The 27,507-nt window shown below is 37.2% G+C and overlaps 1 protein-coding gene across 7 annotated transcripts in view; it reads left to right on the plus strand.

Moving 5' to 3' along the window:
- Positions 1–27,507, plus strand: part of CCDC30 (coiled-coil domain containing 30) — a 134,794-nt gene that overhangs the window by 29,195 nt on the left and 78,092 nt on the right. For 2 of the 7 annotated variants that reach the window (XM_074305469.1, XM_074305471.1), the window contains 6 exons: positions 194–306; positions 12,547–12,626; positions 14,946–15,138; positions 22,093–22,194; positions 23,029–23,154; positions 24,218–24,355. In XM_074305469.1, coding sequence (XP_074161570.1) covers positions 194–306; positions 12,547–12,626; positions 14,946–15,138; positions 22,093–22,194; positions 23,029–23,154; positions 24,218–24,355 — 752 coding nt within the window. The remainder of the gene's footprint in view (positions 1–193; positions 307–12,546; positions 12,627–14,945; positions 15,139–22,092; positions 22,195–23,028; positions 23,155–24,217; positions 24,356–27,507) is intronic. The other 5 variants (XM_074305472.1, XM_074305474.1, XM_074305473.1 and 2 more) reach the window with 3 other exon arrangements.

The following is a 27,507-nucleotide window of genomic DNA, read 5'->3' on the forward strand; positions in this document are numbered from 1 at the left end:
GGCCTGGCATTGTGAAGATTGGCTCAACCTACTACAAGGAATTAGTTCATATGTTATTAGCTACTATGATTTACTTTTGTGAGATTACAGGGATGGGAATTAGTAGACATAGATTAAATGTCCATGATAGCATTCCCCAAAACTATCCTAGATTCAGTCTAGTCTATATATCTTATTGTTTCCTTTCTTTCAGAATCAACCAACCTACAGGAAGCAAAGCAACACAATCATGAACTGGACAGAGACATTCTGGCATTAAGAAATCATATCCAGAAAGACTCAGAAATAAAAATGTGTGTGGAATTGGTAAGATTTTAAAGAACTATTTTGTAATTAATAATTTAAATATTATTTAAAATAGTTACTATTATATTTAATAACTTAAATATTATCACATAGTAGGACCTTTGTAGATGTAAAATTGGAACAAATTATGTTCCAGTTAGTGTAAAAGTTATAAACAGAAATATGCAGTGAAACATATTTTAAATGAAAAAAAAGAAAAATATGTTACTAATTCAAGCTAAGCAATTAGTTAAAGAAAATGAAATGTAAAAATTAAAAATGATTGAATATTATATCTAAAGATAACACTATACTTTTGATATGATGAAAACACTGTTATTTAAAATGTTTTAGCAGCATAGACTGAACTATCTTCTTTCTTTAAATCTTTATGCATATACTGGTAGGCTCAGAGAACTTTATCCACATCTTGGGGGATGTTCACATTCAGATTCTCATACATTGAACCAAATGTACTTGAATGACTTGGGATATTATCTAAAATCAGAAATGCTTTAGATGTGATAATGTTGTCTTTGAAATGTTTTTCACCTACTGGGCTAAAATAACCAGTCTTTGAAAACAATTTTATTTACTAATGCTTCTAATTTGCCTGTCAAAAATGGGAAACAATCAATGTGTTTTTGTGTCATAGCTTTTGAAAACAATTAACAAAGGTTGACTTTAATTTAAAATCTCCTTTGGCAATAATTCCCAAGAAAAACTGTGCATTCTAGATCCAGATTGAATTTTTTTCTTAGAATTCTAAGTTTTGGAAGGAATCCTTTTTAAGAATAAGCCTATTTCATCCCCATTAAAAATGAATTGATCAATCTATTCACCTTCATTGATTTTTTTTTTTCTTGAAGACATTTTTAGTTTCATCATTCTTATCTACACTTGCCACCTCTGGTAATTTTAATGTGAAATTCAATGGGATTTCAAAATCAGTTGAAACTACCAACACTTGCAGTAAAAGTTTCTTTACTATCTACTTTACTTCTATTTTCCTCCACTGCCTTAAAAAAAAAGCTTGAAACTTTTGCTAAATGATTGCTCTGCTAAATAGAATGCATTTTTGATTTATTCCTATAGCATAATGATATTGCATTATGTTCAGTGGCATTGCTCTAATTTAAAACTAGATGGTAGGAGTTGAAAATAGGGCAAGGGTAAAGGATAGTGTCTCTGGTACCAGTCTTCAACTCAGTTTTTTAATAGCTTTGATTTTAAGATCTCTTTTGAATCATTCAATTTATTCATTCAGCAGAATCTAAGCTGCTTTATACAGGAAAGATCGTGTTTCTAGGAATATGTGGTCTCAAAAAAAACCTGGACTTATATTCCTGAAGTCCCTTTTGTATGCAAGTAAAGAATTGGGAGAATTAGTTTAAAAGCTTTGTATAAGGAAATTTTTTATCTCCTCTAACTCACTGCGCTGGCAGATTATTCATACATATATCAATTATAAAATATATAAATATATAATTCAATTACAAGCATAGATCTGGACATAGAAAACAGATGGGACACAGAGATAAGCACAGGTAGACTGACACTCATGATACAGCCAGATGATACAGTGGTAGAGTTCTGGACCCAGATTCAGAAAGGCTTGAATTCAAGTACAATCTCAAACATTTACTAGATGTGTAATCCTGAGCAAATCACTCTGTCTGCCTCGGTTCCTTCATTCCCCTCCTCCATAAGGTGAGATAGTTATAAAGCCCTTTGCAGACTTTAGGGTGCTATATACACACTGCATAGGTATATGCAGAAAAAAAGGCTACTGTGCCTTAGCATAGTGCCTTTTGCATAGTAGACACTTAAAAAATGTTTGTTGAATTGAATTTCCAAGTATTTGAGTACTCAGTTTGCTGGAGGTGAAATCAGAGTATATTTATTGAAATGCTAATCAATCAATCATTCAGTGTTTATTAAGTATCTAATATGTATCAGATATTTTGTCAGGATCTGGACTTAAACTTGTAAGACCTGTCCCAACTCTAAGCTCAGCACTCTATCTGCCAGGCTACCCAGCTGCTTCCATAGGCAGACACAATATATTCCTTGCCTCACTATCTCTTTGGAGGAAAACCTATTAGGCACGAGACAAAAAAATTCATCCCTGTCACCCCTAGAAATCTTAGACAATATAGCCATGTTCTTGCTAAGTTCTGGAGCCTTCCTTGGGTGTAATTCACTGCAAATAATCAACTTGCCTCCTGGGACCCAGTTGACAATCTTATTATCTACTGATGTCAGCCAGTAGCCAACTTTCTTCCTCCTTTAATATCCTAGTTAATCCATATTTGTTTGTTATTAGGGCTTTTCTTTTCTTTATTTTTCAAAATAAAATAAACAAATATAAGTATAATACATTATTAAATAATATTTATTAAATATTAATATTAATTATCTATTATATTAAATATCATTAGGTTAAATTATTTTAAATAGAAATATTAAATATTAAATAAAATAGTGTTTAAAATAATACTAATAAATAGAAATATATATAAAAATAAATAAAATAAAATAAATTTTAGAAGAAAAGGCAGAGTTGAAAAAAAATTAATTTAGCATTTAACATATTTCTTCCTATATGTATCATGGTGGAATACACAGGAGAGCTGTTGGAATACACGGGAGCCACCTGATAGTGGCTACTGGAGATCCAAATCAGAATGGACCTCCCCATGTGAGAGGATGATACAAGGATATTGAGAGGCGGTTGTTTCTCTCTGACCTCTCTGCCTGAGAGGCCGATGTGTTCTCTGACCTCTCTCCAATTCCCCTGCCTCCAATTTATCTCATTCCTAGTCTGCAACACCTGTGTCAGCAAAGGCTGCCCTGCAGCTCCTTCAGATGCTATGATCCACAGCTGTGGAGGCTCTTGGAGAATTGACCTGTCCCTTAACAGTACCAAAATCTTGTAAAATCATTTTCAAATCATATAAAACCAATGTTTGCAGCAAAAGATTATTGTATACTAATGAGTTCTTTAAAAGACAAAAAAAAACCAAATTCTAATTAGTGCTGCCCTGACCATAGTGCCAGGAACCAGAAGCTAGGAGGACCAGGAAAGGCTTTCCTCAATTCTGAATGAAACCAGCAATTCCTGAAGTCAATATTATATGTGAGGAATAGCAAAGATGCCAGTGTGGCTGGACTGCAAAGGACATGGAAAAGGCAGGAAGAGCTTTATGTACCAAAAAAACCGTCTTTATGTGTGATCTTAAAAGTGATAGAGGGGACAGCTGGGTGGCACAGTGGATAGAGCACCAGCTCTGAAGTCAGGAGGACCTGAGTTCTAATCTGGCCTCAGACACTGTGTGACTCTGGGCAAGTCATTTAATCCCATTGCCTCAGAAAAAAAAAAAAAAAAAAAAAAAAAGTGATAGAGAAGCTCTGGAGTTTACTGAGTAGCTGGGAGTGGGTAGATAGATAGCATTAAATAGGTCTTTAAGGTTTGCAAAACTCTTTATAAATAGTTCATGCCATCCTCATAACCATATGGGAGGAAGGTGCTCTATTATCCCATTTTACAGATGGGGAAGCTGAGGCAGAGTTTAAGTGACTTAGCTACATTCACATAACTAGTAAGTTGTCTGAGGCTGAATTCTGTCTCTATCCAGTGTCCCAGCTATCTGCCTAGAGAATTTATTAAGCACTTACTATCTGCCATATACCGAGTTATGTCCAAGGAATGCAAATAAAATTAAAAAGCAGGCTCCTGACCTCGGGGAGCTTATATCTAATGAGACAACTTGCCAACAACTATATACAAATTATAAACAAAATTAATTAGAAATAATCGACAGAGAGAAAGGGGCGTTACAATGAAGGGACATCTCGGCTTCTCACAGGAGAGTGGATCTTAGTTGAGACCTCTGTCAGGAAGTCAGAGGTGCCCGAGGGTGGAGGTGAGGAAGGAGAGGATGGGGGACATTGGGAATAATGTCCAGAGTCAGGAAATGCAGGCAAGGAATGGCAAGGAAGTCAGGGTCATTGGGTCACAGAGCTTCCTCTGTGGTGTAAGAAGACCAGAAAGGTAAAAAAAAAAAAAAAAAAAAAAAAAACAACTTTAAAAGCCAAATAGGATTTTATATTTGATCCTTGGGCTGGAGAGAAGGCAAAGCAGAGGCAGGAGAGTGAGGGGAGGAAGGCCTGCACCCAGTGGTGCCAGTGTCAGAGGTCCCAGAAATATTAGGAAGGTAAAATCAGCAGGCCTTGACAACAGATTGGATGCTGTGAGAGAGCTGGGAGCTTTGCATGACTTGTGTGGTTCAAGTTTGGATGTCTGGCTTAGTGCTGTTCCCCTCTGTAATAAGAGGAAAGTTAGGAAGGAGAGAAGGTTGCGGGGGGAAGAAGGGAGGGAGTTGAGGGGGTGGCCTGAAGCCTCATAGACAAGTCCTGGTTGGAAGAGAACATGTTATCTGGCATGGGTGATTTCTCAAATGGAGATCTAGGGAGGAGGGATCTGTAGGGTGGATTTATTCCTAGTGAGAGAAGGACACTGGGACTGAGGTAGAAAGGTGCTCAGAGGTGTCATGGGCTGGTCCAGATTTGAAGAAAACAAAATCTATTCATTTTAAATCCATGCTTTCCTTATCTAATCACCCAGTATTTAGTGAAAAAAAATTAGTGTATGTTAAATGCAACCATAAAGTCCTTTATCTGCTTGCTGCCTTGTGTGTGTGTGTGTGTGTGTGCGTTTTAAACAAACCAAACTTAAAAAGTCAATGAGTGTTGTGCTTCTAAACACTCATACTTACTAAAACTTCCCTACTGGAGATGCTATCAGAGGTGGTTTATTAAGAACACACAAAAGGTAGTTTAATTATTTTATTTTATAAAAACCCACTATTAGATACTGTGTGGTACGGAAATGGTGAAGGGTCACCATTTAATAAAAAAGCTGGAGAGAGCTCTAGAGAAAAGCAAAGTTTATTGTACATTCTCGCGAGAAGGGCGTCCCACTCTTCGAGTAGACTATCGAAGAGAGGAAGCGCCTCCTGTGGGCAGGACAGCACCTTTAATCCCTAACGCAAAACGCCCCCTCCCACCACTGACTCATCCTCATTGGCTGAGAGTCTTACATTCTAAACTCGAGATCTACCCATGAAATTGAACTTGACCAATAAGTACATAGTTGCCCATATTTGGATGAAATAGGGAGATGTCATAGGAGGGGAAGGCAATGCCCTTCAGAGTCCTTCAGGCCTACTAGAACTCTGAAGTAGATGAAGCCTTACTCAATTTTCACAACTGTCTTGAAAGATCTCACCTCATCTCATTCAGTCCCTCCTCTTATTTTGTACACTGAGATCTCTTCAAATTTTTGTAACATAATTTCACATTCCCTATGAATTCCTCACTTCCTTCTGGTTTCTGTTGGCCTTGGGCACCGGCTCCACCCTTACCCTTTTAACAGCATCTATTTAACAGACCCTTCAGCTTTCTCTTCCAACCTGATCATTCCAGATGATGAGTTTTGGACAATTCTGGTTATTAATCTGATCAAACAAGGGATGTAGATAGGGAATAATATAACACCACTAAGAGCTATAAGGCCAAACCAAAGGAGCTGCTTCCACCAGCTTCCCAAACCAGGACCATCTAGAAGTATTGAACAGTGAGGTCCAAGTCTGTACAGGAACATGAGCAAGTTTCCTAATGTTCTTAGTGATTTCCTTCACTAGATTACGATTGTTACCAATCTTTATACAACATGTGGATAAATTTAGTTTAGCACAAACTCTCCCTTCCTCAGCCAACAAATAATCCAGCACAAGTCTATGTTGTAAAATAGCCTCTCTGGTTTGAGTAGCTTCATCAGCCAAAAGATGTAGTGCCTCAGCTGTCTGATTGGTGATAATCTCTACAACTGCCTGAAGCCTAATTATCCTGTTCAACATGTATATTGGAGTTCTATATCCCCAACTTCCATCTTGAGCCCAGGTCGCTGGCCCATACTCTTTGACTATTCTTTCTGGAGGCCAGGCCTCACCCCAACCATTTGCATCTCCAGTCCAAGTGATGGAGGTATCTAAACTCCGTTTCTCCCTTCCCAAATTATCATACAACTGAATCCCTAAATATTGGTTTGCCTGTTCGGGAAGAAAGAAAACTTTTGGCCTTATTAGTCCAATATAACAATTCCCTGTCCAATTAAGAGGCAGAGTATAGGCAGTTAAACCACAGATCCAATAATGACCCTTTAGAGCAGGTTGTTCCCTTGGAAATATGTCTGAGCTATTCCTTGTAAAAGGGTAATATTGTTGGTCTCTCGTTCCTAGGGGGCTTCCCCCACAAAGGGGTCATACTGGCATTTCCATAAACCTTGCTCTTTTCTCCAACTACAATTGGCACCTAACTGGCCACTGGCCTGTTAGATTAGAGGTACTCCAAAATGTGGAAAACAGAGTCCCATGTTGCCCGGGTGTCCCTGGGGTGACATTATACCAACCCCATTGGTAACTGTACCCAATGTATATGTTCCCTTTCCTCTTATTCTCTTTTATACATCTCAATACATCCCATTCTACTTCATCACACTCAGCAGTAGTGACTTGTTGATAGCAATATCCCTGCTCTCCTATTTCTGGGAGAACATCCAAGGTACAGTCTTTCTAGTCCTTCCCACACTTCAATTGAGGATTCCTCCCCGTATCCCGCCAATATTTAGACATTTTTGTACAGTCAATTGTCTTTGGCCTCAGGTCTGTTCTCGAATAGGTCCACTCACATACACTATTTCCCAGCTTCAAACCTTGTCCTGTCTGATTTAAGCAGTATTTCCCTTTCCTATCTTTGGTCAATGACCACTGATGTTTCTCTTCTAAATTCCAGAAACCGGTCCCATTATTAATTTGGGATCTGTTGCTAAGGATCCAGGCTGGGCTTAAGGGGACAGGTACCCATGGCCATTGGTTCAATTGTTGGGATCCACCACAGATCCAACAATTCGATAAGTTAAATGTCCTCCCTATATTCTGCATGAGCAGGAGAAATTGGTTCTCATCTCTAGAAGGTAAAGGTCTAGTTTCTATGGCTATCGTAAGGAAATAGATAAACCCAAAGCTTAGCGAGAGCCTCATAATGTTCAACTATTATAACACCGTGAAGTTAAGGTGAACTTCCCAAAGGAAAATATATCAAATCACAAACAGGCAAAGAGACCCAAAGTAAGAAAAGAGAAGTCATACAGTTACAATGCACTGGATTCAGAATCAGTGTTCCCATTCAGTGGAGGTCCCCTCCTCTTATGTAATTGGAGGTCTCCCCTGTCTTCAACTGTCCACTCTGATAAAGGTGGCGCCACAGGTCCTTTTGTCCTGGTGTGGTGTGTCCAGCCTCGTTCCTGAGTGCGAATCGCAGTATCTGAAGTCAGTATCACTTGGTAGGGTCCGTCCCAGCACGGAGTCAGCTTCTCGTCCTTCCAGGAACGGATCAGCACCCAATCACCAACCTGAATTCTATGAACAGGGAAACCTAGAGGAGGAGTCTGAGCTATTAGCCCTTTTTGTTGAAGTCCTTGCAAATGTTCCAGCAATGATTTAACATATCTCTTAACAAACAAATCCTTAGTTTCTAAAATAGGGTCCCAGTTTCCTTTAGGATAAGCCTGGAAAGCATGACCATACAATAATTCATAAGGTGAAAGCCCAATATCTCTACGTGGCTTGGTCCTGATTCTAACCAGAGCGAGAGGAAGGCATTTCGTCCAAGGTAATTGGGTCTCTAAAGATAACTTAGTCAGCTGCCGTTTTATTTCTTGGTTCATCCTTTCTACATTCCCAGAAGAGGGAGGATGCCAAGGGGTATGGAGATCCCAAGTGATTTCTAAGGCCCTAATCAGATTCTGCAATACCTGGGCAGAAAAATGTGTTCCCTGACCCGAGTCTATCCTCTCCACCATTCCGTACCTAGGAATAATTTGTTCTAATAAGACCTTACTTACTGTCGAGGCAGTTGCTCGGCCTGACAGGAATGCCTCCACCCATGAGGTCAGATGGTCCATTATGACCAGCAAGAACTTAAGGCGACCCACTGGTGGCAGCTCAGTAAAGTCCACCTGGATGCTTTGGAATAGTCTGATTCCAGGAGGTCGTCCCCCTTTTGGAAGCTGGCGTTGGGCAGCCCTGTTAGTCCTTCGACAAACAAGACAACCGTCCACCAGTTGTCGAGCCATAGTATATAGGCCGGGGGAAACATACCTTGTCAGTATAGCATCACACAGGTTTTGGACATCCCAATGACTGCCCTGGTGCAGTTGCTGAAGGACTTGCCTCATACTTGCTTTGGTCAGTACCTCTCTGCCGTCAGGTAAGAGCCATCGTCCTTCCGAGTTCTCAACTGCTCCGAGAGTTGAGGCTTTCTCTTTTTCCTCCTGAGTAAAACTAGGAGAGGGTAGACTAGGGGGAAGTACAGGTATCAAAGCCATTATATGAGAGATTTCCTGATCTCCGGCTCCCTTGGCCTCCCGGTCTGCTAATCTATTTCCCCTTTCCTCAAAAGAATTTCCCATCTGATGTCCCTTTACATGTATTACTGCTATATTCCTAGGAGTCAGAATATTTTCTAGTATCTCTCTGACTAGTGTATGATGAACCAGTTCTTTACCTTTACTGTTTACATATCCTCTTTCCTCCCAAATCCTCCCAAATACATGCACCACACCCCAGGCATATTTAGAATCAGTATATATATTCCCATCTTGGTCACACAATAATTTTAACGCTTGATTTAAAGAATTGTATGCAATTCACAAGTTTGAGCAGACCAATGGGCAGGTAGACTGCCCTTGGTAACAGTGGAAGTTCTAACAAACCCATTTCTTTTCCCATTTACCATCCTAGAAGAACCATACATAAATTCTAAACAAATATTTATCATAACCTTGTGTTGATAACAATAAGGAATTTGTCCCAATGAGTTTATATCCAAGTAGATCTTTCATAAGTGAACATTATTCATACAAATCAGTTTGTTTTTAAAAACATCCAATGCAAATACAATCATATACAGAATCTCTAATTCCACACAAGAGAATTCAAGAAGTTTTGATAATAGATTCCCATTAACTTGTAATGGGAGAGACATTCTGCTATTCTGAAACATAAGGTCTTATCAAGTATTCTGATAGAGGCAGGGGGGGGGGGGTTTGCAGAACTAAGAGGCAAGGAAACTGAGGCAGGACTGAGTCAGCTCAATAATTCAAAATTAAAACATAAGCTAGCCAATCATAGTCTAGCAAATTTTCAGCTAGAGTCCCCTGTAAAGGCCTTTTGTCTCTGCAGCCTTCTCCAAACCCAGCATCTGCTAAAATCAGGTGTGTCTAGCTAGTGGACAGGTAAAGAGCTTTTTCAACTTTTTGCAGCCTCTCCCTTATCTGTAGAGACAAGAGAGCGAGACAAAAGGAGACCTTTTGTCAATCGCAGCAATTCTTAAAAGAATTGTGCCGAGCATAGAGCTCTAACAACGATCCAGGCCAGAAGCAGCCTGCATGTCCGGTGCAAAAAAAGAAAAAAAATCTTTTACCTTTTCCAGAGTTCCATTCAGTACCCAAATTATGTCTATTTTCGAGGTCCTTCATCAGGGAACCAAAATGATGAGGTAAGCAAAGAGTAAGTAGTTTCCAATTAGGCCTGAACTGAAATAAGACATCAGTTTTTCCCAATTTTCTGACCAGTTGAAATCTCAGTTTCCCTCCCCCCCCTGTTTACAGAAATTATCATATTATACACAACAGACTAGTAAATTTCCCAAAACATAGCAATAGTTCTGTTCTCCAGGGGACAAAAAGGAAGCAGGATTAAAATTTTTGCAAATAACCCTATCAAATTATCAGATCAGATTAAAATAATCTTTAAACAAGGAGACTATCACGCATGTAAATAAATATTGAATAACTTGTTTTCAGAAAACTTCAGTTCCAACTCCTTAGAACAGTTATAGACTTGAAAAATAAAAATAAAACATTCAGTTATCAACACCATATAAATGTAGGCTTTTCCTTTAAACAGTAGAAATAATTAATATCTAAATCAGCAAGGAGGTGCAGTTATTAAAAACAAAAAACCCCACTATACTTAATGGGAGGGACCTCTCCACGTGGTCACCCTTCCCCCACACCACCATGCTTCCCGACCCAATATATCATAGCTCCATTTAAACTATTAATTACTTTTACAAATCAATCTTTCCTGTCCCGCCTTTAAGTAAATATATATGTATATATTTTTAAACTTTACACTTCAATGTTTGCACGTAACTGACCCAAATTTCATAAAACTTAAAGGTTTCTTTCCCCCGGCCCATGTGGCCCTGCTGCAGTCAGGACATGTGGGAGGAAGAGGAAGGAAGCCACCATCTTCACTCGCTCAATCCCACATACTTCCCCGTGTACAGGGTTTCTGATCCCAAATGGGATTTACTAACAGCTATTTCTGGTCAGCTGAAACGAACCCTGCTTCAAAAGACCTAGTTCTCCTCCCCGCCTGAAGGCCCCTGGAAGGGCTAATGGAATTAAATCCTCTCAGGTCCTTCCTTTCAGGTACCATTTAATCCTTTGGTACCACCAGTCTGCAACAAAACAACAATACCTTATCATCTTTTTCTTGCTTTTTATTTTTCCTCATATTTTGGCAGTTTGTTCCAATTACTTAATTTATCTCCCAAGGGAATATCTACCGGTATCTTATGATCATTTTTCTCATTTCTCTCCGCGAGGGCTGGCTGGGACTAGGCCACACCCATTGAATTTGGAAGGAGTTTAACAGACTCCTAAACGCCCAAACACGCTAACTGTCACCAGTTAACTCAGTCACCCAGGAAGGCCTAGCTCTCTTCCTGTCTACCGTCTACAGCCCCCTCCAGAATCTATAACTAGACTCAAGGGGCTTCACAGGACGCTTACCTCCACTGGGTTGCTGCGCAGCAAATTTCTTGACTGATCTGTCCTCCACCAACCGGTTGGGATTTTCACCGCGGAGTTTCCGTTGCTTTTCTCTGAGTTTCTCCACTTCGGGTCCACTCTACGTCAGGGAGCAAAGAGAAGCCCCTGGAAGCTGGCGGGCTGCCTAAATCAAGGCAGGGCGCCATCCCACTAGCACCCAGGAGTTCACTTACTCACCGAGTAAAGGATCCCGGACGAGCCCCCAAACTGTGTGGTACGGAAATGGTGAAGGGTCACCATTTAATAAAAAAGCTGGAGAGAGCTCTAGAGAAAAGCAAAGTTTATTGTACATTCTCGCGAGAAGGGCGTCCCACTCTTCGAGTAGACTATCGAAGAGAGGAAGCGCCTCCTGTGGGCAGGACAGCACCTTTAATCCCTAACGCAAAACGCCCCCTCCCACCACTGACTCTCATCCTCATTGGCTGAGAGTCTTACATTCTAAACTCGAGATCTACCCATGAAATTGAACTTGACCAATAAGTACATAGTTGCCCATATTTGGATGAAATAGGGAGATGTCATAGGAGGGGAAGGCAATGCCCTTCAGAGTCCTTCAGGCCTACTCGAACTCTGAAGTAGATGAAGCCTTACTCAATTTTCACAACTGTCTTGAAAGATCTCACCTCATCTCATTCAATACTTTATCAGATTTAGCCATGAATGACCTATTTAAAAAAGAAAAAAATTCAGCTGACAAAGTTTTCCACTATTGAGCAAACAGAGAACAATATGTGGTGTTCTGCAAAGGATATTCCACTGAGGTGTTCCAAAATAAATGTTTTGAGTATTATTAGAAGTCTTTTAGGATTAATTGGGTATAAGCTCCTTCAGGGACTATTGTGAAAAGGATAATATGTGAATGATTTCTGGGGCTTCTTAATAATCACTTACATTTCTTTAGAGTGGCACTTACTAATGAAATAATTATTTGAATAATGAGTTTGTTTGGTTTTTTTCCTATAAAATATCCAAGGACATTAACATTGAGAGTTTTTATTCACAGGGTTTTTGGCTTCTTTGTAGTAGAGAAAATGAATGAGATCCACATACAGAGTAATGTGGGACATTAAAAAGAGTCTTCAATTTTGTTATTATTCTGTATGTTTATGTAAGGACTTGTAATCTCCTGATAAAATGTAAGCTCCTTGAGGGCAAGAACTACTATTTTTCTTTATCTTTGCATTCCAGCACCTAACAGAGCATCTGACATAAAGCACATAAACCTTTAATGGATGTTTGTGATTGATTTGTATCTGTGCTGCCATAAGTTATTAATCATTTTTAAATTTATCTGGCAGGATAAAAAGAAAGAAATAGTGTCCAAAGACAACTATGAAGCAGAAAGAAGTGAAAAAAGTGATGACATATTTCATAAAAGGTGAGCTTTGTGAACAGAGACAAACAGCTTACATGCTTTCCCTTCAATCCCATACTGCTACCAGTAGCCAGCCATGGAAAGGGAGGGGATGGTTGGTGCCCTTACTTCCCCGTGCCCCCTTAATGAGTCATGAGGAAGAGGATGAGTGAAGTGAGTAACAGCTTTCCCCTTCTTGCTCTCTCAGAGGGACCTCACTGCTCAGACCTAATGAATGAGTAACATCTCTAATCACCCTTGCAAACTCAGGAATTTAGCGTTCAGGAACATTGTAGATGGTGTCCAAAGCAGTCAAACTGGGTCCCACGCTGGATCATGCATTTCTTTAGTTTGGACTCACTGGTGCTTGTCAGGGGCCCATCCATGAGCAAACATTATCATTCCAACCTAATAATTGAAAACTCCTCAATCATATATTTTTAAAATGAACACAAATAGTAATGACTCACATTCATTTAATGGTTTGATATTTATAAGACATGTTCTTTACAGTGTTCTCTATGAAATGGTGCAAGTACCATTCTTACTTTGCAGAGCTGAGGTTCCTTAAGGGGAAAAGCCTACCTGGTTGGCCTAAGCTCAAATTACTAACAAGTACCTCCTTGATTCCCTGACTTCCCATACTGTCTTATTTTAAGAAGAGAAGCATGTTACATTAAAGGATTTAATGAAACCCTATCTGGCACCATTCTCCCCCCACCTTAATCCTTATCTTTTAAAGTAGTAGTGGGGCAGCTAGGGGGCGCAGTGGAGAGAGCACCAGCCTTGAATTCAGGAGGACCCGAGTTCAAATCTGGTCTCAGACACTTAACACTTCCTGGCTGTGTGACCCTGGGCAAGTCACTTAACCCCAGCCTGGGGGGGGGGGGGAATAATAGTGATATAGTAATTCAGAATGCAATAGTGACCAAATGACTTGGATACTTTGCTTTCTTTGTAGTAATTATGTTTTATTTTTTGACAATGGAGTCCTATTCTGCCACTCCCCATCCCATTAATTTCTCTGAGAAATCATTCACAGATTATTCATAAAATGCTGAGACTAGATAGCCCTATGAGAGAGCATTTTAGTCTATTTCCTTACTTCCAAAGTAGGTGACATCTAAGAATTGGTGCACAAATAAGAATATTTTCTCTTTTCAAAGACCTTCCTGCAGAGGAGAATGTGCAACTTTCCTTAGTAATCTTTTTAATATTTTATTTTCTTCATTGTTCAAAAATTCTCATTCTTTAAGTCTGTTTTCTATTATTTGACACTATCTTCTGAAATTTAATTAAAACAATAAAACATTAAGAGCTCCTCATACTGACTGGTTTTATTTTTGTCACAGAAAGGAATAGGTTTGTTAAATAATGGAATAACTATTAGGGGAAAGCATTTATTACTTCTAGGAGAGTACTCAGGTACCTAATGCTTTAGTTCTGTTACCCCATCTTTGTTTTCTAGAAGAGAGATTCTAGTATTTTGTTTTTTAGGTAAAGTATACATATACCTCCAACCTTCATGAAATAAAATTTACTGCCGGACAGACTGATGGCTTGAATGCCATGACAAGGCAAATTCTATAGATATGAATATATAAATTATGGGTATTAGACTTACTATTTTGTCCTAATTAGAATCATCCACTGATTACAATTTTAAAGTTGCCATAATTGCAAGTATTTATTGATTACTATTTATGTGACTAATATTAGGTTAATAATACTTATATGACTAGTAACTGGATAACTAATGTATACCCAGATAGTTAAGAATTTACCACGATGTTATTGTTCTTGATTATTTCCATTTCCATTTAAACATTTCCAATGTTTGAAATAATTTGATAGTAATTATAATAAATAGGTAGCTAGCTATCTGGAAAAAAAAAGGCAAATGTGGAGACAGGGGCTTTCTGTTATCTCTATGTTTTGTTGATGATCACCCTAAATCCTTATCTGATATATAAATACTACAGAATCAAATTTCAAGCTCTTCTGGAGGATTCTGAGCTAACCTGCATCATTGGGGCAGTTTGGACTTTCTTGGGTTGCTAATTTCTGATTTTAAAATTCTAAGGTTCCAGAGAGTAGGGATACAAAAGCCGGCTGAGATTTCCATTACCCAGACTTTCATCAGTAATAATAATGAATCTGTAAGGTAATATTAGGTATACTCAAGGAAAGAGTTATTGTCCCTTCCCCTGTGGGAAGTGGAGAGGATTTCTGCATTCTCATTAGCATATAGTATTATCACATTCAAAACCGGACGTTTATGCTTCATCTGAAGTTACTTTGTTCTTCGTATAACTGTATTAGATCTTTCTATTTTTGTTATAGATGTGAAAAAATGATTGAAGAGCAAAAATTCAAGTATACAGACCTTCTTCACAAGTTCCAGAAACTCGAGCATGAACATGAACATTTAGTAGAACGGAATGAAGAATTAGAACTTCTTTTGGGAGAGACTCAAAATCAAACCAAGGAAGAGAGAAAACATTTTGAATATCATGTTGAAAAACTTCAAAGGAAAGTATGTCAGAAAAGAAGAAAAATGCATGTTATTGTCAGATGACCGAGTATTCCTATAACCATTGTCTGAAAAATCATTCTAGGCTTAAGGCCTGCTGAAGACCTTCAGTTTTCTAGAGAATGAGCTTCTGCACAGGACCCGGGAGAATTTTGTCCAGGGCTTCTTAATTAATGTATTCCAAAACTTGGCTGGCCTCTAAACTTAAGCTCAAAATATTAAGCCTTTAAGGGCTTTTGTGGTCCTTTAGCCAGTTTGACTTATTGGGTTCAAAGATCTATTGTAACCAATTACTCATTACTTTATCACTGCCTTTTGCAACTGCCAACGTTCCTGGACCTCCTTCCCGTACACTCTATACCAGGAATGTGTGTTTTTAAGGTTTAATTTACAAGAAAAAAATACTAACAGAATACATAGGGATGAAAACAAAGTATCCAATAGAAATCAATATATTCCATAGGCTATTAACTTATCCTATAATGTAGTTCCTATCTGAATTTTGTTTATAATCATGATTCTTCTTAGTTCCCTTGAATATCCTCTTACCTCCAACATGAAAGTGGCAACTTTCTTTCTTGAGCACTCCCAACCAATTTTGTATTCTCCTAACTGGATAACCTAGACAGAACTCATTCTGTAATTGCATTCATAACTAACTTCCTAATGGCTGATGTTTGACATATCAACTACAGTAGAGAAAGGGGAAAAGGCATAATATTTCAAAATTATTTATTTCTTTGTAACATTCATTTAAAAAATTTTATGTGCCAAATTCTCTTCCTTCCTCTACTTCTTCCCCACCCTTTTAGAAGACAAGTAATATGATACCCATTATACATCTGAGTCATGCAAAACATATTTCGATATTATAGAATTCTATATTATATATAGAATATAATCTATATTATAGAATATATAATGTATAAAATAGAATATGTGATAATATTCTCATATAAAATGTGTTTTTCATAGCTCACATGGAAAATAAAATGAAAAAAAATATTCTTCAATCTGTACTCTATAATATAAATTATTACACTGTTCCCATAACCCCAAAAATAGTTCAACCCTCAAACCCACTTTATATCCATGGATAACAAAATTTTATGTTGGTGGAGATGCACATGACACCAAATGTTCAGGTTAACTTTGGGAGCTTTGCATTTCTTATATATCAAAATACACCCAGAAATCTGGAGAAAATCTCTTACTTGATCAAATCATATCTACTCCAGTTCTTCAAAGACCTGTGACTTCATTGGTGTAGTTTCTCCCTCCCTAGACACAGAGGTAAGATTTCTCTATACTTAGTAGAGATTGTTTGGGGAATTTTCTGAGGCTTAAAAAAAGCTGGAGAAGGCCAAAGTCCTCATATTCAAAGTGATCTGAGAGGTCTCTATCTCTCTTTCCAGTCAGCAAGGAGGTAAATAACTCAAGAGATTTTAGCTCAGGCAAGTATACTAGTTTCATATGGATTCTTTTCTCTCTAAAATCAGAAAGCTTAGACACACAAAATATTAATAAAATTTATCAAAAGCTCTGAGTCCCCAGGTGATCTTTTTGATCACTAGGAAGGAAATATCTTCCAGTCAGTTGAATTCTGTCTAATCAGTTATCCATCAACTTTCTCCCTTACCCACTCTCTATAGCAAAGATTAATTCAGGATGTAATAAAGTTATCTTTATCTAGCAAGACATCGTTGGAATATAAGCAACCAGTTGGCAAATTTAAAAGAGCAAAGAAACACTTACCAGTAAACAATGCTGACTGTGTAGAGGCAGCAGTAGGACCCTTGTCTTCCCTGCAGCTTTTCTGAGTGGGCCGGCACAGCTCTTAGATTTCCTGCTGGGCTTTCTTCATATGAAGAGCAGCAAGCTAGGGAAAGAAAGAAGCTCCAGCTGCTACAGGGACTAGAGCCAGTCTCCCAGAAAACATTTTCCATCTGTTGCTGTCTTTATGCTCTTATCTTCTTTCCAAGTAGTTAAAATACTTCCTAGGCTAGCATAACCCTGTGTAGTCCAAACCCAATCACCTAATCATTCTTTCTGTCTCTTCTGAGACTATGAAAAGACAACTCCCAGGATCCTTAGCAAACTATCTACCCTCACAGGACAACCACTTTATGTGACCATTACATTCTACCAGGATTTAAAATTTTGTAATCCCTTGCAAAACAATTACAGTAAACATGGCATTTGTAATTATATAGCGGAGTATCAGAACATATAGCAGCCTTTAATAGAATAAGGATGGTATCCTAGGTAATCACCTCAGGGTATCATCAGTAAAACATGCAGCAGACATGGCACAATGCAAAACATCACTTGACAGGTTGCCTCAGGGATGACAAGTCCAAATTATATGTAGAATATATTTCATATGCATATGTTATAGAAGTATATGCATATCCATGTATCACAAATATATATACCACCAAACAAAATTAAATAGCAACATTAGTAGGCCTATAATATCAGTAGACTTATAAACAAAATATATCAAACTAACATGCAGAAATAAACAACAAAATGAGACATAATTAATCGATTAGTATAGCTACTACATAAACATATCAAAGCAAAGCATGTTAACATCATTAAGAAAATATTAAAAGTACACTTAAATATGCAGCCATTAACATGTGCATTATGAACATATGTAGATACATATATGTCAGTCCTTACATGGGTGAATACCAACATTAACATATAGTTACAGTTGTAATGTTTCACTAGTTTCATCCAGGACAGAATAAGTTAGTCTGGTCACTGATCAGGTAGTCCTTGTTATCCTACAGTCTGCTGACATGTCTTTTCTCCCATACCTGTGCCAGTTCATAGTATGGGCTGATCATAATCCCCATCAGAAGTTTAGTCTTCTCTGAACTTGTAGAGGGCCAACACTGGCTGAGAATGTTACTAGATCCTGAAAGATATATTTAATCCTAAGGGCTTTTTAGATCTTAAGCAGGAAAGCAGATTCTTGGATTTGCCTCCTTCCTTTACATGGACTATATATCATCATCTTCACTTGAAATGTCCTCTTGGAGGTTTTTTGTCTGGTTCAAGCAGTCTTCTGTTTAGGGTCTGCCAGGCCGAGTGTCCATAAATCTCCAACTGCTTATCAGGAAGCCCAGTTAACTCACTAATTGGTTTGAAGTGATTGCGATGAATTGTCTTTGCAAGGCCCCCACCAGTCTCTGGAGCCATTTTGTAAAAGGCCAGTTATTCAGTTTCTTTATAAGTAGGTATGGAGTAGCTTTCCAGTGATCTGTTAACGTTGGTGTTTCATGAGTACCAAGATTTTTCAGTAAAACTCCATCACTTTGGGGCAGCTAGATGGTACAGTGGATAGAGCACTGACCCTGGAATTAGAGGACCTGAATTCAAATTTGGCTTCCACACTTAATATTTACTAGCTATGTGACCCTGGGCAAGTCACTTTATCCTGATTGCTTCACAAAAAAATAAAACAACAACAACAAAAAAAAAACCCTCTGTCACCTTGCTCAAAGTCTTGACCATTTGGGTATTGTATTGTAATTTATTTCTTTTAACCTCCTTTTGGGCTGAAGTTGTAGCTAGGTAATAAGCTTCTTTCAGCTTCTGGTCAGTTGGGAGATACACTTGTAAAAAATTGTCGCACTCTCTCCATCCTCAGAAACTCCCAAACCCAAACATCAGCATGAAGGGTATAAAATTGGCAGCAACATGTCTGGTGGAATCCTTTATCTTAATGGATCCTGGCAAAAAATACTTCTCCCAGAACACTTTCGCAACCATGGAAGCTTTTTGAGTCCTGTTTAGGTATTCCTGTGCATATTTTATGACATCACCACAAATATATGGCTTATAGTTTTTGTCTCATTCTAGAGACAAGAACCAGTTCCCAAGGTTCACTAATATTTCTTTTTTATAAAAATTTACCCGAGCCCATTCTACTTTTCTTTGCATACAATTAGCATAAGCCTCACATTTCTGTGTGATATCTATAGTCATCTTAGGCATGGAAAATCTATTTCTTACCAGTTCTAGAGTCCTCTTTTAACCCATTTGTCCAAAGTCATCATGCAAAGCTTTCATGACTATATAGTGATTTTCTTTGAGTAACACTAGCTACTTCTTGATATTTGGGATCCATGACAGGCTGGTATATTGCACTTCTGTCATTGGTCTAAAAGATTGATATTCTGAAATTTTGTTTTCAATTTCATTGCTGTCATGTTGAGTTTCTAATGGCGGTCACTGAAATGCCCCAGATTTGAGCTTAATAGAACTATGAAATATAAGGAATTGTGAGCAATTGAGTGGCAAACACTTAAGTTAGAGAGCTGAAATTTATATATTTTTACTTTTAAAAATAAATTGATAGATTTTGTTTTAATTTGATATTCCTAAGTAACACTCACATAAACCCCTTTACAAAGAACATTCTCTAAGAAAATTTTTTGGTTCTAGGTTATTAACATAATTAGAATAGGTTTTTTAATTTGGCAGTTTCTACACTTGGTCATTGTATTTGACTGGCGCTTGGATGCCTCTCTATGATGCCTTTGATTATATTATTGCACTCGTGAATATTGTTCTTTTGCCTACTTTTCTTCAATCTGCATCTGTTTTTCTGTCTTACCTTCTTATAATATTTCATAATAGTTCTGCTTTACAGAGTAGTGTTCATATACAAGTAATTTTTTCATAAGTTGTTTTTTTCTCCTTTGTTGTCAAAGTAAGCCTTCCATGAACCTTTTTCAAAATGTGTGAGGTTTTTTTTAATGATTGTCAAAAATTTCTTTGAGATATGGTCCCAATAGTAATATTTCTGTGTCAGAATACCAACAGTTTAGCATCCTTTCTTGCTTAATTTTATATTGTTTTTTGGAACACATGAGCCAGTTCACATCTCTGCCAGTGTGCCTGCCCATGATCAATCCAACAAAAAAAAAAAACAAGAGTTTTCTTGTTTTTTAGCTTCTTCCAAAGTTTGTAATTAGCATAGGGTTGAGGTTTGGTTAGTGTTGTATTTATTCATTTTTCAGGTTGTGATTTTGAACATTTTTTCAAGTGGTCATTTATAATTTGTGTTTCATTTGAAAACTGTTGTTCAGATCCTTTTTTTGGTCACTTCTCTACTGGTGAATAGATCTTTTGTATTTGTGTCAGTTTCTTATAGATTTTGGATGGCAGATTTTTATCAGAGATCTGACATTTATATTTGATGGTGCTATGCAAACATGAGTTTCTTGTTGTAGGGATGATAGTCCCAGCTTTAATATGCTTGTGATTCCATAGTCCTTCTATATGCCCCTCTAGGGCTCTGCTGCTGTTTTTCTTATGTGTGAGGAAGGACAGTGGAACATTCAGAGCATAGAATTCTGAGCTGTTACCCTCTCTCCTGAGCCGTTGGTGTCTACCCCCAGCTGATGAGAAAAATTGCCCAGCAAGGGCACTGACCCTCCACTCTGTTTGCTCTGCTGAAAGGTGAGGTGGGCTACCTTCAGCTACACTTCAGAAATTATGATAACCCACTGATATCCATTCTTTGCTGCCCTTTTGCTAAAATTTTCTACTTTAACCCTTATCCTTTGGCCTCCTGAAGTATAATTTGCTTAAAATGCATCTGTACTTCATGTGTCAAAGACATCTATTGAATAAGCTTTCTTTTTTACAAATTTTTCCTTTTTTAAGTCACTGTTTTCTCCATATGTTCTCCATGTATCTCAGTGTAGTGATGAGATTGAGGTAAATATAGGTATTCATTGAATACAGAGAGTGTGGGCAGGATGAAGCAGAAACTAGGTCTAAAGAACCTAGATAATTAGAACTAAAAAGGCCCTTGAGGTCATCTAGTTAAATTCTCTTGTCAAAGAGGTAAGCCCAGAGGATGTAAATGAATCACATATGATTTCAGAGTAAGTTAATGTCAGAGCTGAGATTAGAACCACATTATAGATGTGCAGAGACATTTCCCAGTACTTCTGCTACCTGATATGGAGGAAAAGTTGTCACAATGAAAATATATCCTCCTAAGTATCCAATTATCTGTGCAGTATACATAAGACATCAGTAATGTTTCTAAATAGGCCTTTTGGCCATACCACTAGCTATTCTAAGATAATAAGATTTTAACATTTGTACCTTTTATACTTATCTTTTAGTAACAATTTTAAAAATAATAATTTTTCGGCATTAACTTTTCCACATGTCCTTATTTACCAACTGAGAAGTTTCCCCCTATCTTATTAATGCCGAATCATTACTAAAATCCTATTCTGATGCCTCATGGAGGTGAACTTGAGGGTCTTGAAGGTTGTTCCAATGGGTTGTGAACTGTGACAGGTCCTATTAAATGGGAAAGACTTTGTGTAAGGGACTAAAGGACTATTGTCTTTTGTGTGAGAGCCATCCTAGCTAAATTCAGAGATACTTATCACCAGAAGGTTGACCACCAGATGAAGGATTGTTTTGGTCACTGCAACTTATGAAGATCATCTACTAAGGCATGAAGGTTTTGTAACCTGATGAAATCATGGATCCTTGAAGTATTATTATTGATTTTGAGATTCAGCTTGTGCAAAGCAACCATTCAGAGTTGGAATTAGAATTAAAAGATTTGTCCTTAAACCAGTGGTATCATATATTGTTCTCATGCTTCACTGATGATCCTTTTCTGCTCCTTCCTTTGGGTTCTAGCTGATGAAACAGCAAAGACTCCAAAACAATTCAGTCTGGGCTACAGACCACATCAACTAAGGATCCAAAAACTAAGTAGGAGATGGGATTTGTTAGTAGGAGGGAGTTTCTTAGAACAGCCTAAGATGTCAACAGTTAGAGAATATTTGTAGCTTTGGATCCTGCTTCATTTTCTGAAAGTTGAAATTTAGTGTGTGCTAAAATGCTGTTTATGGAATTTCAATGACAAACACATATTTTTACCTGTGATTTATTTGGGTTAAGATCTCCAGCTTAGAGACTGAGTTATCCAAAATACAAGAAAGCAAAAGAGAAACCGTTATGAAAAGTCCAGAAACTGTTACAAAAGCAGAAGACTTCCAAGAGGTAAGAACTGCATATATTTGACCCCAGGCTAATTTTTAGAAATTAGGAAAAAGAGAAAACAGGGCTATGCTCTTCAGTCAACAAATTCATCAACCATGGGTGAAATCTGTCACTATGAATGCTGGCTTTGTGGAGGGCCAGTACATTGAGAATGTACTTACTGTATTTATCCAAAGGACAATTTCAGATCCTCAGAGCACACTCAAGCTGCTTTTCCCATCTCAATGTCTTTTTCTTATCTCTTGGCAAATGAGATGTATATGAATTGGAATTGGAAATGGAAATGGGGGGAAATTACTTATTTAAAAGAGGAGGTTTGAGAGAGTTGTGCCAGTAGGACATATATTGGGAAATGTCAAGGCCGGGTTTCAGTGGAGTTTAGAAGTTGGAATGTCAGGGTTTGTTATTGTGTCCTTGCACCTACCTGTATTGTTTGATTTACTTGACAGCTATGTACTTGGAACAGGGGGTGGGGTATTTCCACTGGCTCTTTGAATTTAATGAAAATATATTCTAGATCTTCTGGTTTTCTTTACTCTTCCTTTGTATACATAGAGTAGCCATTTAATATTAATTATTTCCCCAACTAGCTTTTCCAGATTGAGAAAGAATGTTGTGTTCTCCTGACACAAAAAATTTAGGTCCATTTGGCAATTTTTTAAAAATTGTAAATTAATTTGGCTTTGTGATACAAATAAACTTGGATACTGTAAGCCAATTTTTTTCTTAATAAGTTGATTGTAAAGCTTAGGTAGTACATGTTTATCTTCAGAGTTTATTGGAAGAAACTTGTGTTTTGTGGATAGAATTTATAATGAAAGATTATTTTTACAGATATTGATAATGAACCAAGAAGAAATAGAAGTACTTGAAAGTCAGTTATCAGAAGAAAAAGCATGGAGAAAAGAATTGGCATTTGAACTTAAAAAGGCACAGAAAGTTTTGCAGGCTGACAGTCAGGTATTTTGTCATTAAGTAGATTGTTCGGTATGCCATATTTTCTTAGAAAAGTCACTTTTTTTTTTCTCTTGGATGAATCATAAAACGAGAAGAACATATAATATATATTATTAGTAATAACAATGTATTAGAACCAGTATTCTTTAACTTAGTTCCCTGATTAGCACAGCTGTACAATAGTTCTTTGGGTAACATGCTTTTATTTATTGTTATAATATATTAGTGTTGCCTACTGTCTTGTATTAATAGTACTCCTCTTTTCCCAGCATCTTGTCCTGCCATCTTGAAAAAGTCTATCAGTATGAATGATCTACATTTAAGGAGAAACAAGGAAATGGCTTCATTTAAGTCGGGGCCTGTAAAATTTCTTTTGAAGTAAAATCTGACAGATTTCAGGATGACAACCCCAGAAGCATCTTCCAACCTGGGGTCTATAGATATAGTGGTAGTAGAACTGCTGCCACATCACCTCCCCTGAAATTTATCCCATCATTGCTCACTGATCTCAAAATTTCTACCCCAGAAGTGTTATGTTGTATATGCTCATGAAGTCTGGATACTCTTAATACATGATTTTAATCAACTTATTACTTTCTTAAGCTCTACTTTCACCATAAAGTTGGTCCCCCAAACTTACCTTCCCTCTACCTATCCACCCACCTGTCAAACAACCTATTGCTTACTGTATCACCATAGAAATAGGTGACTGTAATGAAAGACCTGAATGGAAAGAATTACAAGGGGATGTTGGTTGAATTCTGATAAGTTAAAAATGTTTTATTAAGGTATTTTAAGATAGCAAAGAAATTATTAACACATTTAGGGCTTCAAACAGTCTTTTCTATAATTTATAAATGTTGAAAACTTGGAGAAATAGCAGTTTTAATAGTTTATTTTAAGTAATCCTTGAACCAGCCATTGAGCGACAGGTTTATCAATAAAATGTGTTAGAAAGTTTATAACTCTCTGGGATAATTTAAGAATTCTATTTTATAAAACCTTATGTATTATATTTGGGGAAAGTCTCATTTTATTCCACTAAATATTTTCATTTCTTAATTAGGAATTAGAAAGATCAAAGTCAGAGCTTTTGTATCTTTTTAATGAAATTCAAAATCTTCAAGGGAAAAGAGAAGACAAACATTTTTTTTTTACAGCATATGAAATACTACAAAGAGAGAATGCTTTTTTAGAAACAAAGGTGAGCTCTAATAAGTATCTGAATGCTCATTGTTTGACATAGAATCCCTTATTTTCATTTCTTTGGAGTATAGTAACAGTTAGTGGTTATTAAACTCTGGGGATACAAAGAAAGGTATAAAAAGGTCCCTGACCTCAAGGAGACAAAGCATAAAAAGAAACTGACTTAGGGGAAGGTAAGTGGTTTCTAGCATGATGAAGTCCTGAAGCCCAGCCAGTCAATGGGAAATGATTTGAGGAGAGAGTTTCTAAGTTGATTTTATCTTGTAGAATGATGAGTTTCTGGCGTTGAAGAATTCAGGAAAATAAAAAGGTGGGAAATGTGAGGGGAATTCCTTGGACATGTTCCTTAAATGGTGAAAGATCTGAGAGAAATTCTCCTGTGTCTGTTCTCCACCTTTTCCAATCAGGGTCTAAGGTGTTGAGGATGTGTGTTTCTGCTTTCAAGAATCTATATGAAGAAGAGGTAGGATATAACATAAGTGTAACACATTCTACTCTTCTCTTAACTGTCTTAAGACCAGATAAATTATATTTTCACCCCACCATCAAGGGTCTTTAGAACACTTAAAGGGATGGGGGAATATGTAGGCTCTCTGCAAATGGTTCCTACCAGTGGTATACTCTCAAATGGTTCCCTGCACCTCAGTCAGTTTAGCTTTTACACAGAAATATTTACTTCAAATATACAAACTTACTTTCTAAACATATGGTAGACATGATCCCTTTCCCTTTGACCAGCTCAGTTCCTATAGATCACAGTTCCACTTCCAAGTCCAAAATTCCTCCTGGGCTTAAGATCAACCTGGCTTTTCAGAGCTTCAAGTTTGAATTTCAGCAAAATTCAACAAAATAGAAATCAAAACTATAAGCATGAAGAAGGATATTGGAGTAATGTGTAGTTTAGGTTATGTTCCATTTGAATTTTTCATTATAAAATTCAAGATTCAATCTATACTCACAATGAAGGTGGAATCCCTGAAAAATCTTGATTTCAGATTAGTTCTCTACTGAACTCATTTTGGGAAGATTATTAGTTTAAAAGGATGACTTAGCTATCTCTAGTTTGAAAGATTCAGATTAAAAGCACAAGGTAATTGGGAAATGGTAAAATGTATGACTGATAATAGTACCCAAGTTTCTTCTCAAAATTACAAAATGCTGTGTTGCCTGAATCCAGGCCTGACTATTTCAGATTTCCCATTCTCTGAACCTTTCCTCCCTCCCACCAAAACATACTTCTGACTGCCCATCCTCCTTTCAATTCCATATCTTTTGTTTCTAAAGTGACAAAAAGCTACTGAACTAATCTATGCTGAAGTAACCATGAATAATAATGTTTTAAGGGGATGGCCTCCTTTCCTCTTCAATTCTTCTTCCTTCTCAGATATCAGTAGACTTCAATTGTTGTTTTCTGTCACCTCCCCTTGCATCCTAATCTATTTTTTTTGTCCTCAACTAAGAGAAAAACTGTGAGAGATGGAATTGTAGGCCAGTTAGACAAGGAGGATAGTGCCAGGAAGACTGATATGAATGAGCTTGTGAAGAAGCTGGTTGACAAACTATAGCTCTCCACCACCTCAATAGCACAAAGCACAAAAGGAAAAGTGTGACATGAAATTAACTAAACCATATCATTCAAGGAGCATTTGTAGATTAAGTTATTAGGAGGGTTGCAAGTGGACAAAAAAATGGCATAGAGTAGCCAGCTTTCTGGAGTAATCTAATTAATTAATTGACTGATGACAGTTCAACTACCACGGAGGTTGGACTTAGTACTCTGTATTTTCTGGGTGAGAATTTGAGATGAGCAAATAGAACAGCCCAAGAGTATCCAGAAGAAATTCATGCTGGAGCAGATGTAAATTTTTTTTTCTTGGGGCAATTGGGCTTAAGTGATTTGCCCAGGGTCACACAGCTAGGAAGTAATTAAGTATCTGAGGTCAAATTTGAACTCAGGTCCTCCTGACTTCAGGGCTGGTGTTCTACCAACTATACTACCTAGCTGTCCCCTGCAGACATAATTTTAAATGTATCTTAAGTTTGATTATCAAAATACCTGAAGGAGTAGTTACAAAAAGGAATAAGAAAAAAGTCATGGATGACATTCTTACTACCAGAGAAATCATAGTATTAGTTCACATTTACATAGTAATTTCGATTTGAAAAGCACTTTATCAGTAGTTGAAGTAGAATACAAAATTCCTAAGCATCCAATGCTCTATTTATTGTGACATTATGCTGCCTTCAAAGATAATGGAGGGGATACCAGTAACAAACCACGTTTCTATTTTTTCTTCTCTGTGAGAATGTGATGATATCCTTGGATATCATATGCATTGTTTATTCCTGATGAAAAGATAAGAACAGCATAGACAGGCTTTTGTGGCTTTTCTGATTTTTTTCCAGCCAGTCACATCTTCATAGTTACACAGTTAACTGAATGGCATGCTTTGGTTTATTTTCCAGTGATTACAAAATTACAAATAAGCATTTGACTCATAAAGAAAAACTCAGATGGCATTATTCCATCAAGATGTCTCCCACACATATATAAAAATAATACAAGAGTCCTTGATAAATGTAATCACAGAAATGATTTGTGTTCATCTATACTCGACTATTATCAAGTGAGACATCACACAGAAAATTATTTGCAAAGATGATTGCTACTATCATGGAAAACATCCTATACAATAGAATCTAAGTGAGAGATTCTCTATAAATATATCTCTACAAAACTCCATATTTTAAACACCAGTTATATTTCTATGATGTTATATAGTTGTAAATTATGGAATATCATAATCTATGAAAAGTGAAAATTCAAATGCAAACCACAAAGGTAAGACATATGGTAAGTGTAAATAGGGGAAGAAGAAAAGCATTTTATTATGCATCTGCAAAGTAACAGGCACTACGATAAACATTTTACAAATATTATTTCATTTGATATTAGTAGTAGAGTAGGCCACAATATTGTGGCCCCATTACCAATGATGCTTTATATACATAATATGACATAAAATATACTATCCAGAAATTTTATAATTGAAAAAGGAAATAAGCCAGTCAGGATCAAGAGTGGGGAGGATAACAAATGGATAGTTGAATACTTGATGAATACCTACAAAATGTTGAAAGATCTCCAGC

Source organism: Sminthopsis crassicaudata, chromosome 3 (genome assembly GCF_048593235.1).
Source record: "Sminthopsis crassicaudata isolate SCR6 chromosome 3, ASM4859323v1, whole genome shotgun sequence".
Classification (NCBI taxonomy): Eukaryota; Metazoa; Chordata; class Mammalia; order Dasyuromorphia; family Dasyuridae; genus Sminthopsis; species Sminthopsis crassicaudata.